The sequence below is a fragment of the Pan troglodytes genome, chromosome 1 (assembly GCF_028858775.2).
Source record: "Pan troglodytes isolate AG18354 chromosome 1, NHGRI_mPanTro3-v2.0_pri, whole genome shotgun sequence".
Lineage (NCBI taxonomy): Eukaryota > Metazoa > Chordata > Mammalia > Primates > Hominidae > Pan > Pan troglodytes.
In genome coordinates, this window is record NC_072398.2 from 225,708,497 (window position 1) to 225,720,815 (window position 12,319).

The 12,319-nt window shown below is 53.9% G+C and overlaps 1 protein-coding gene across 3 annotated transcripts in view; it reads left to right on the forward strand.

Annotated features, from left to right (window-relative positions):
- ACOT7 (acyl-CoA thioesterase 7) overlaps window positions 1–12,319 on the forward strand; it is a 134,259-nt gene that overhangs the window by 101,752 nt on the left and 20,188 nt on the right. For all 3 annotated transcript variants that reach the window (XM_016953100.3, XM_001156114.4, XM_001156070.8), the window contains exon 7: window positions 1,763–1,879. In XM_016953100.3, coding sequence (XP_016808589.1) covers window positions 1,763–1,879 — 117 coding nt within the window. The remainder of the gene's footprint in view (window positions 1–1,762; window positions 1,880–12,319) is intronic.

A 12,319-nucleotide genomic window follows, 5' to 3' on the forward strand; every position in this document is an offset into this window, starting at 1 on the left:
GCTCATGCCTGTAATCCCAGCATTTTGGGAGGCTGAAGTGGGCGGATCATGAGGTCAGGAGTTCAAGACCAGTCTGGACAACATAGTGAAACCCCGTCTCTACTAAAAATACAAAAAATTAGCTGCGCATAGTGGCACGTGCCTGTAGTTCCAGCTACTCGGGAGGCTGAGGCAGGAGAATTGCTTGAACCTGGGAGGCGGAGGTTGTGGTGAGCGGAGATCGCACCAGTGCACTCCAGCCTGGGCGACAGTGCAAGACTCCGTCTCAAAAAAAAAAAAAAAAATTTAAAAATTGAAATAATTGTAATATATGTGTTGTACCGGGGATGAGAACTGGGGGTGGGGGACCAGCACGTGCACAGTGGTGGTCCATCAAATAAGAGAGACTGAGTAAAAGCAGACATCTGCAGCCCGAGTATTCTCCAGTATTCCTTCAGTGAGTCTTTGTTTGTTTGTTTGATATAACAGCTGTACTGAAGATGATCCACATACCACACATTTCACCTATGTAAAGTGTACTGGCCTGGCTCAGTAGCACGACTGTAATCCCAGCACTTTGGGAGGTGAGGTGGGCAGATCGTTTCAGTCCAGGAGTTCGAGGCCAGCCTGGGCAACATAGCGAGACCCCATCTACAAAAAAAACAACATAGTGAGACCCCATCTACAACAATATTAGCCAGGTGTGGTAACATGTGCCTGTCATCCCAGCTACTTTGGAGGCTGAAGTAGGAGGATCACCTGAGCCTGGGGAGGTTGAGGCTGCGATGAGCTGAGATCACATCACTGTACTCCAGCCTGGGTGACAAAGTGAGACCCTGTCTCAAAAACAAAAATAAAGTGTACAAGTTGTTGATTTTTTTTTTGTATTTTCACAGAGTTGTGCAACTACTATTGCCGTCAATTTGAGACCATTATCATTACTCCTACAAAGAGACCCTGTACCCATTAGTGGTCATTCCCATATCCCCCTAATCCCTTATCCCTAGGGAACCCCTAATCTACCCTCTGTCCCCATGGACTTGCCTATTCTGGGTTTTTCCTGTCAATGGCAGCATACAGTGTGTGGTCTTTGGTGTCTGGCTCCTTTTGCTTTGCGTAGCGTTTTCAAGCTTCATTCCTAGTGCAGCGTCTATTGTTCCGTTGTACGGACAGGCCACATTTTGTTTCTCCATTCATCATGTGTGGACCTTTGAGTTGTTTCCACTTTTTGGCTGCTATGCGTACATGCTGCTGTGAAAGCTCTGTACAAGTTTCTGTTGAACATGTATTTCTTCTGGGTATCTGCCTAGGAGTGGAATTGCTAGGTTATACGGTCCCTCTGTGTTTATCCTCTTGCGAAACTTCAAACTGTTTCCAAAGTACCTGCACCTTTGGCTCCCACTGGCAGTGGAGGAGGGTTCCAGTTTCCCCCACATCCTCGCCAGCACGTGCTGTTCTGTGACTTTAGGATTGCAGCCATCCCAGTTGATATTGTAACAAAACTTGCCCAGCAGGGTGAGATATCGGTAGAGGACAGGAAAAGGGCTGTTTTGTTCGTGGCTTGGCATATCAGCCATGGTCGTTTTTTTCAAAATCTCCTGAGGAAGCCCCATGTAGCGCGTGAGCCACAGCACGTGCGGCCGAGCACCCTGCACCCCTGCTGGCTGCGGCCCTTGCTGGTGGCTAGTGGGAGGGGAGGGCTCGAGTTGTAACTTATTTCCGGGATGTGAAATAATCTCCTCTGCCTCCGTGTCTCATCTGCCGCATGTCCCTTTCTCCGCAGGTGTGACCATGAAGCTCATGGATGAGGTTGCCGGGATCGTGGCTGCACGCCACTGCAAGACCAACATCGTCACAGCTTCCGTGGACGCCATTAATTTTCATGACAAGATCAGAAAAGGTAACCACTCTTCTGGCAAAGACGAGGGAGGCAGTGGCCCTCGGCTGCTTGGGTCCCTGCACCAGTTTGTTTTCTGTTCACACCCAGGGTCACGTGGGCCTTGGTGTGTGCCCATCTGCCACAGGGAACAGGAAGCTGAGGTTTCTTTCTTTGTCCTTGCTGTTTATTGACTTGATGTTTCAATCTGGTAAAATCCTTGACTCAGATATGACGGGGCCATTATCCTCCTAAAGACCTGCCTAAACTCACCCTCTGAAAACGCTCCACAGACAGAGCTCTGGGAAGGTCCTGTGCCTGCAGCTGCCACGACCCTGGACACCAAACCTCACGGCAGCACATTTCATTTTGGGAGCGGAATTAATGATTCATGATTTAGGCAGTGGCAGGGTCAGTACAGAAAAGCCCGCAGGAGCCCCTCCTCGGCCAGCCCTGCCCACGCCACCCAGGGCAGCACTGGCATTGGGTGGTTTTTCTCCACCACAAAAATCCAACCCCAGCCACCTGGCCCCTGCCTGCAAATGGTGTCAGCTGTCCCTGAGGTATGTGTGCCAGCTTGACAGGCCAGGCCTCTGCAGTTTGTATGAGCAGAGGTCACCATGCTTGTCTTACGTGACTGCTCTCTGCAGAAGTACAGTGAAGTGCACCCGACACGTGGTGATTTTTGTCAGTGTGACGTCTGCTGAGATGAGGCCGTGCACCCCCTGCAGCAGCACTGCCTCACAGGCCGAGGGTGGTGTCAGCATCGTCAGGGCCTGGTGCTGATTCTGAGGACACCACCTCATTAAAGCGGCTCGTTGGAGGAGCTGTTGGCTGAGACCAGCCCCTTGTCGTGGGAAGCGAGAGTGGAAGAAGTGCAAGCTTGGCTCTCCTTGCCACAGCTCCTGCCCACCAGAGCCTGAGCAGGGGCAGACTCCCAGGCCCCGGGTAGCCCAGGCTTGGTGCTGTCTCCGGCAGCTGCTACTGCAGAACACACCTGGCAATGGGAGACCCTGGACTGGGGCAGAAGCACCTAAGATTGGAATGGTGGAGGGCTGCCTCCCTCCCTGGAATTGCTGAGAGAAGGCTAGGCTCACACATGCTGGATTTTGGATGCTTTGTGGTAAGGAGAAGGAAGGTCTCTGGCGTTGCTTTCTTCCACTTTGCAGAATCCTTTTCTTTTTTCCACAACACGATCTTATTCTGTCACCCAGGCCGGAGTACAGTGCTGCAATCCCTGCTCACTGTAGCCTTGCACTTCCGTGCTCAAGCGATCCTCTCACCTCAGCCTCCCAGGTAGCCGGGACTACAGACATGCACCACCACAACCAGCTAATTTTTGTATTTTGTATTTTTTGTAGAGACAGCGGCTCACTCAGAATCTTTTCTTGACCAATAGATGTTTGCCACAAACATAGACCACAATGTCATTTTAGAATCTGCCCAAAACAAGTGGGTCCTGTGTGTTTTAGCTCGTCCCCCACAGGCCTGCGCGGTGCGTGGTGGTGCGTGACTCTGCAGGAGAATCTGTGGCATCGTATTCCATGCTATTTTTTCTAGGACTCCTGCCTGGGTAAATCACGATTAGGGTGACCTTGTGAAAGACGGATGCACAGCCCATAGTGGGAAACGTGCATTCCATAGGACTTGCCGTGCTCAGTTGTCCCTGAGTGTCCTTGGAGAACCATCAGGAAAGAAATAGACTTTCTGGCTGGGCGCTGTGGCTCACGCCTGTAATCCCAGCACTTTGAGAGGCCGAGGCGGGCGGATCGTGAGGTCAGGAGAGCGAGATCATCCTGGTTAACATGGTGAAAACCTGTCTCTACTAAAAATACAAAAAATTAGCCAGGCGTGGTGGCGGGTGCCTGTAGTCCCAGCTACTCGGGAGGCTGAGGTAGGAGAATGGCGTGAACCTGGGAGGTGGAGCTTGCAGTGAGCCGAGATCGCGCCACTGCACTCCAGGCTGGGCGACAGAGTGAGACTCCGTCTCAAAAAAAAAAAAAAGAAAAAGAAATAGACTTTCCAGCGAAGCACAAAACACAAAAATTAGCCAGGCTGGTGGCAGGCACCTGTAAACCCAGCTACTTGGGAGGATGAGGCATGAGAATCACTTGAAGCCAGGAGGTGGAGGTTGCAGCGAGCCAAGATTATACCACCACACTCCAGCCTGGGCAACAGAGCAACAATCTGTCGCAAAAAAAAAAAAAAAAAAAAACCAAGTCCCCACCCTTAATTCCTTGTACAACCAGAATTAACTTTTAAGGGAGAGTGCTAGGAGGTGTGTTGTGGTTCTTGGTCAATAGGAATCATTAATTTTGAGGGAAAACCAGGAACTGCAGTCTGGGTCGAATGCTTTTTCCAGGAATTAACTTAGCAACCTAGAAGACATCTGGGGCAACTCGGACGAGGAGCTGCTTTGCCAAAGGCTCTCCACAAGGCTAACGGGGGGACTTAATTTTCAGAAGCCACAATTTCTGGCAGGACATTCACTTGGATTGGCTTCCTTCACGCAGTGAGGGCAGGCTGGGTGGGCTCGCCTGATTCCCGCTGTCCCGAGCCACACCCAGGGCCTGACAGTGGGCCGCCCAGGCCCCCACCTCGTCTCGGCTGTGGCCGGGGCCTCCTGGGTAAAACACTGGGCCCCTTACCAGAAGCAGAAAGACTGTTGTTTTCTTAGATGACATCTTGTTTTGTGTATAGAGGAATTTGGACCAAACTGAAATAGCAGCCATGGAGTCTGGCCTGTTTCTATGCCAGCATCCTCCAGGGCCCACTAGACTCTGTCACATCCAGGGGCCGTTGAATGCTGTCACACTCCTGTGTTGTTTTCCAGAGGATTGTCACACCTGCCAGGTCCTTTGCAGGAAGGCGAGGGCTGTGCTGGCCGAGTGGGGCCAGGGTTGTCAGAGCAGGGTCATCATGCTTGCCCCTAGGATACTGCACCTTAGATCAGCTCGCTGCCTCCCACGCTTGCCCCTTGGTAGGGAAACAGAGCGAAGCCGTGCGGGGAGGCACGGCCCCTGCTGGCTCTGGGTTCTGGGTGACACTGGGTGGATGTGTGAGAAACCGTGGGGGGCTGGCCTCACAGTTCCGGCGTGACTTTCTCATGGACTCTGCTGGGGCCGCTGTACACCCTCGAGCCCCACACCTGCCTCTCACTTCGACCATACCATGAAGGAGGTCTCGAGGGCCAGACCCTGCTGCCCTGCCGGGCGGGGGCACACATTATTGTGGACTATCCCAGTCGGTGTCAAGAGCCCAGGGAGCTACTGGCAGGCACAGAAACCTCACCTTGGGTTGCACGTGGCGCCTGGCAGAGCTTTGTACTGTAGAGAATGGGCGTTGCTTTCTGGTGGGCTCAGAACAACAGACGTCTGTTCGCCCCCAGTTCTAGAGGCCAGAATTCTGAAATCAAGGCGTCAGCAGGGCCAAGGTCCCTCTGAAGTCAGGGGAGGATCCGTCCCTGCCCCTTCCAGCTTCTGGGAGCAGCAGCTGTTCCTTGACGTTTCTTGGCTTGTGGCTGCGTCACTCTGGTCTGTCTCTGTGGTCACAAGGCCTCTTCCTCTGTGTGTCTCTCCTCTTCTGTCTCTTATAAGGACACTTGTCATAGGATTTAGGACACACCTGGAGAATCCGGGGTGATCTCATCTCAAGACCTTTTGCTTAATTATACCTGCTAAGACCTTTATTCCAATAAGGCCCCACTCTGAAGTTGTGAGTAGATGTATCATTTGGGAACCCACTAGAAATGCTTTGTCTCCTTAAAGCTCAACTCATGTAGATACTAGCTCACTTCCACTTTTATAAAATCATGAACTTGATAAAATCCCCTCTGGGATTCACCAGCCCCAAGCTGCCTCTGTCTCTGTGGATGTGGGACCTGCCCTTGTGAGAGCCAGCAGTGAAATTGACGTCAGCCTGGAGAAGGGGCCACTCTAAGGAATGCAGGGAGAGTGACCCCAGCTGGCCCCCAGGGGCCCCCCACTTTTGAGAAGAGCAGTCATACAGCTGGGCAGGGGGCTAGCTCCGGACCCTGACTCCAGAGAGCAGCCCCACTAGAGCCAAATGAGAGTCTCTACAGTTAGCAGGCCTAGGGGCTACTGATGAAGAACCAGGGCCTTTCCTCTAAATGGCAGGGAGTCGGGGTCAGTGTCAGAAGTGAGAACGGATGTGACGTCTCCTCCATAAGCCCCAGAAGGCAGCGGTTTTGTAATAACAAGAAATAGTCGCATAGACCGAGGGTTGCAGTTCTTTGTGTTGGGGCGTTGTATTAGTATTAACCTTAAGTCAAGTATAAATTTAATCCACATAAGGATTACTTTTAAAATCATACGTTTATGGAAAAGGTGCCTGCAGGTAGACTGGGCACATCCAGGCGGTTGGAGCCTGAGGGCACGGCAGGGCCATGGCAGCCGGTCACAGCCCGTGCCCCTCATGTGAGCAGCCCTGAGAGGCCACTGGTCCCCCTGGGAGGAAACCCCCTACCTCCCACAGGCTGATCTGCCACAGTGGGGAAAAGCCCAGGAGTTGAGACCCGTTGCCAGTCATGTGGCCTCCGTGAGTTTCCTGGGGCTGCTGTAACATTTCCATACACAGTAGCTTAAAATAGCCTGCACTCAATCTCCTGTAATTTTGGAGGTCAGAAGTCTAAGGCAGGTCTGCAGGCTGCATCCTACCAGGAGCTGGAGGGAAGAATCCATGTCTCGCCTTTCCCAGCTTCTGAGGCCACCCACATTCCTCGGCTCATGGTCCCGGCCATCCTCCAGCCTCTCCTAACATCATCCCACTCCCCTCCTCGTGCTGACACTCCTGCCTCCCTCTCACAGGAACCCTGTGATTCTATCAGGCCCACCCAGGTACCCCAGAACAATCTTCCCATCTCCAGGGCTGTCACTTAGTCGATGTCTGCAGAGTCCCCTTTGCCACGTGAGGTCACAGGTTCAGTGGATTCGGGTGTGGGCATCTTTTGGGAGCACATTATTCTGTCTTAGCAGGTGGAAGGGGGTTTTCTGATGTGCCCATTTCAGCATATTTTATTAGAAAAATAGCTGGGCCTGGGCACGATGGCTCAAGCCTGTAGTTTTGGCTACTTAGGATGCTAAAGTAGGAGGATTGTTTAAGCCAGGAGTTCGAGACCAGCCTAGGCAACACAGTGAGACCCCTGTTTCTTTAAAAACAAAACAAAACAAAACAAAAAACAAAAAGCAGGCTGGTCACAGTGGCTCACGCTTGTAATTCCAACACTTTGTGAGGCTGAGGCAGGAAGATCACTTGAACCCTGGAGTTTGAGACCAGCCTGGGCAACATGGTGAGACCCCATCTCTACAAAAATTTAAAAATTATCTGGGCTACTCAGGAAGCTAAGGGAGGAGGATCACATGAGCCCAGGAGGCAGAGACTGCAGTGTGAGCCGTGATTGTGCCGCCGCACTCAGCCTGGGTGACAGAGTGAGACCTTGTCTCAATTTAAAAAACAAAAACAGGCTGGGCGTGGTGGCTCACTCCTGTAATCCCAGCACTTTGGGAGGCCGAAGCAGTCTGATCACCTGAGGTCAGGAGTTTGAGACCAGCCTGGCCAACATGGTGAAACCCCGTCTCTACTAAAAATACAAAAATTAGCCCGGCGTGGGGGCAGGCGCCTGTAATCCCAGCTACTCGGGGGGCTGAGGTAGGAGAATCGCTTGAACCTGAGAGGCAGATGTTGCAGTGAGCCGAGATCGTGTCACTGCACTCCAGCTGGGGTGACACAGCGAGACTCCGTCTCAAAAAAAATAAAATAAAATAACCAGAAAACAGTGGGAATGTGGAATGGAGACGCCAGACCTGTGGGGTGGCTTCTCCAGGTTTAAGGCAGGAAGTGCTTTGCTTTCTCTCCCTCAGCCTCCCGTAAAACTGCCTCCTTGGGAGAGTGACCTTTTATGCGATATTGGCCAAGTGCCAGGCCCCGTGGCTGTGGCTTGCCCTCGCTTGGGTGGGGTGTCTGTCAGGAAGTTACATGGACAGCTTTGCTTCATCCAGACATTGGCCCAGGGGTTCAGAAGATAACTTTGAGTTTCAGCCACGAAGGGTGTGTGCCTAGGAGAAACTTACGAACTTGGGGCACTTGTCGTGGCTGGGAGAGGCCTCACCCGTGGCCACGGAGGCCACTGCCACCCTGCCGTGGGCCCAGCTCTGTTGGCTGCAAATTTGGCATTTACGAACCAGACTCTTCCAGGATGCCCCACACTTGCCTAGACCACAGAGGGCCACCTCTGTTACCCTCACCCCTCACCAGCCCAACCCAGTGCCACCTCCATTGTCACAGCCTTTTGACGCCAGGACCTGCTGTTCCTCTCCTCATAGCCTCCATGGCTGCCCGTGACATGCCACATTCAGCTCGAGCCCCTCCAGCTGGCACTTCAGGTCTGCTAGGACAGGCTGCCACTTGTCATAGCTGTCCCCTTACACCTTTGCGCCAACTAGCCCGGCCAAGCACCTACGGGGTCCTTAGCAGGTGTGTGGCAAGTTAAACTCTCACCAGGCAGCTGGGGTGAAGGAAGGACCGCTTCATCTGTGCGACTGGATCTCATGGGAAATGGGAAGTGCCCACCCACCAAAGGGGCGTGGAGTTCCCAGGCCAGCAACGGAGTTGGCGCTGGGGACACGAGGGCCACGACAGGCCAGAGCCCGCACCCAGGGGACCAGCATAGGGGAAGGCAGGTGGAGCCCGCTAGCACCCACAGAGTGGGAGAGCCTCCGCCCCCCAGGCAAGCAGTGGAGCCCCTAATGGGAGCTGTGGGGTCACTTGCTGTGTGGATTTTTTTTTTTTTTCAGTTGAGACATTAAAATGTCCAGAGGTAGCTGGTGTGAAAAAGTTATATCGTTGCCTTCAGTGTAATAGTTTTGGAAGCACTTGGTGAGAAAACCTAAAGTTGACGTTTTCTTGGGGAGAAACGATCTCCACTATTAGGGTGAAAAATAAGGAGTCTTCTAGAAAAGGCCTTGGGGTGTGTTATGTAAGAAATACGAAGTCAGTTCACTGTTTCCAGGCTTTTCTTACGAAAGTTAACAGCCACAGCTCTTTTTGGAGCATAAACGCTGAGCTTTTCCTAAACTCTGAAACACTTGGCAACCTCTCAGTCTTGCTAACAGCTATTTTTTTTTTATTTTGTTTTCTTTTCCAAATCCCTGGCATACTGCTGAAATCTGGCTGCTGCCGCCCCTGGAGAGACGCCCGTCTGCTGGGGGAGTCAGGCTGGGGTACCTGCCAGCGCTCACGGGCTGTGCCACTCCAGGCAGGCTCAACAACTACTTCAAAACAGAAAGCGGCTGTAATTCACAATTCAGCCCACTACAGGCACCGATACGTTTAACTGTACCTAATATGACACACTTGATGCCAGGCATTGTGCCACCTGCTTCATACCATTTACTTCTCACACAGCCCAGTGAGACAGGGACTGTCGCTATCTCTGTTTGTTTTTCCCATTTGGAAGCTGCAATTCCGAGGGGTTAAGGAAGCTGTTCACAGCCATGGAGCTGGTTCCAGGTGGGGCTGGGAGGGCAGGCCCAGCAGCTGGTCTCTGGGACCAGAGCTCTGAGCCCATGCTTTGGTGTCCCCAACGACCTGGCCTAAACACCACCTGGCATCCGCCCCGTCAGGGCCTCGAGTGTGAGTGATGAAGCTCGACCCTCATTGATCACACGCGGCTACAGCCACCTTTGAGGCCTGCCCTGGACTGCGGAGTGACTGCAGCTGGTCCCCGTGCACTTGTGCCGGAACTCCTGGCTCTCAGGCAGCTTGAAAATGCATCGTTAAGCTGGGTGCGGTGGCTCACACCTGTAATCCCAGCACTTTGGGAGGCCGAGGCAGGCAGATCACGAGGTCAGGAGATCGAGACCATCCTGGCTAACATGCTGAAACCCCGTCTCTACTAAAAATACAAAAAATTAGCTTCTTGTTACTTTGTGGTATGATTCCTTTTACCCCCTGCAAGCCTCTCCAGCGGTGCCCCTGGGGCACACTCAGGCCCCACCCCAAATTACTGTCCTGGGCCTGTCATGTGACATAATGAATGCGGGCAGTTGACATCAGTATAGCCTCAGAGCAAGGATAGAACCACATGGGTTGACTGTGTCTCCTTTAAAAATGTGGAGGAAGTTACCCCCAAAATGCCCAGGTGGCCTGTGGAGCCCCTGATGAAGGAGAGCCACTGTGAGTGGGTCGTGGCTGGGTCTGCTGCTCCCCTGCATTCTCTGAAGCTGGGTGCATGGGGAAAGCATTTGCAGATGAGGAAACTGAGGCACAGTGCAGTCTCCTGGCTTGTCCCTGCTCAGTGGCCAAGCCTGGATTTAAATCCAGGCCCATCTGACTCCAAAGCCATGGAACTCAGGGCTCCTCCCGCATGGCTTCGTAGCCTCCGGAGACTGGCCTTGACAGGTATTTGCTCCAGGGCCTCGAAGAGCCCTGCCTTTCCTGATGAGACACTTTGTCATGAATGTCTGGCTTCATCAGGGCCCTGGCTGCTGTTCCTGCTACAGAGGCTCAGAGAGGACCAGGCGCTCCCCTTCTGGCCGCCTTCCCCAGAACTAAACAAGCATCCACACCTGTCCTAGGTGGGCACTGATCCGCCCGCTCAGTGGGAGATGCTGTTCTTGGTTAATCCATTTTTCACCTCAAGCTGGTCCCACCCATCTTTTCAATAAACCCCAGCCACCTTGACTGCAGGTGCATTTGGACGGGTGATGTGGTGGAGCCATCCCAAGGCAGCGCCTCCGCTCGTGGGCTGATTGTCAGGACCAAGAGGTCTTTTTGCCCCCACAGAGCCCTCCGAGTCTTGGCTGCCTTGTTATGGCAGGGACTGGCACTGCTTGGGGTTGTGTTTGCTTTGCTGGTTTCTGAGACAGGTGCGTGGAAGTGGATTTGAGGTTCTCTCCCCTTCCTCGGATGGGCCCCACAATGTCCCAACTTTGCCTAGTGCCAGGTTCACCACAAGATACAGACAGACACTACTGGTATACAAGGCAGGTGTGGACCCCCCTTCCTGCCCTTCTCTTGCCTGGCGGGAGGGCTGAATCAAGGCAGACTTTGTGGGAAGGAGGCCTGAGCTCCCCTCATTGCTGGGAGATCCTGAAGCATCCTGACCTCCGTGTGACACGCCAGGTCTGCAGGCAGTGCTTGTCGGGCCCTGCCTCTGCCTTTCCTGTCAGGTTCAGTGCTCCCGAGAGCCATCTGGACATGCTGTCTTCAGCTCTCTGATGCCTGACCAGCCTCACCCGCCTCCACGTTTGGTGGAGGGGCCTGTGGGCATGGTCATGATTTGGCCGGCAGCCTGGACGGTCCAGGCTCTGACCCAGTGGGAGGAATGACAGCACGTGGCTGCGCCGTGGAGGAATTAGCAGGAAGGGCGGAATCAGTCTGGGCTGCCCCGTGGGCAGGTGACGGCCAGCACGTGACTGCCCCCAGGCTCTCCACCCTTTTGCAGGGAGGAAGGGAGGTGGACAGGTGTGGGGCTCCAGGGCAGGCTGCTTCCAGGAGTGGCACTGAAGTTGAGACTGGAAGGAAGTACCGGCCAGCAGGGCTTGGAAGGGGCTGCTGGCCATGCTCCTGGGCACTCCTGATCCTGGGCTGCTCAGCATCCACTTCAGGAGGATGCAAACCTGGGGCTCTAATGGGGCTCTGGCCAGCTTGAGTCTGTGGTGACCTGGTGTCCACATGTGACCCACACCCCAGCCCTCGTGGGTCCCCAGAGGGGTCCAGCCTGTCAACTGGATACCTGCTTTGGGCCCCCTGGGCCCAGCCCTGCCCTCGTGGGACTTCCAGGCTAGATGGAGACAGACAGACAACAGTGAAATAGACAAGCCAACAAGTGTGCCAATGCAAATGGGGTCGTTGGCTCTGCAGGAGCGGATGACAGTTCTAGAGGGGGTGTGGTGGAGGGGGCTGAGCCACCCTGGGCAGCTCTCTGGAGAAGGGATGCTTGAGCCGAGGTTCAGAAGATGAACCAGATGGGGGTAGGAGGAGGGCTTTTCTAGGGAGGGACCACGGGGGCCAGGAGCTTCAGGGAGCTCACAGAAGGCCACTCTGGTGGGGTGTAGAAAGCAGGGGGCAGGCTAGGGGCCCTTGTAGAGGCTGAGGCCAGTCGCTCATCACCCCAACCCCACCTGGATGGACCTCCATCCCCAGGGAGGCCTCGATGCTGCAGGGGGGCCTCTATGTGACCTGGAGGAGGCGGAGAGGATTTGGTGTGCGCCTCAGCCGCCATCCTGGGGTTGACAAAGTGCCTGTAGCTGGAATGCTGGAATTCTTTTTTTTTTTTTTTTTTTTTTGAGATGGAGTTTCGCTCTTGTCGCCCAGGCTGGAGTGCAATGGCATGATCTCAGCTCACTGCAACCTGCACCTCCCGGGTTCAGGCGATTCTGTTGCCTCAGCCTCCCAAGTAGCTGGGATTACAGGCATGTGCCACCATGCCCAGCTAATTTTGTA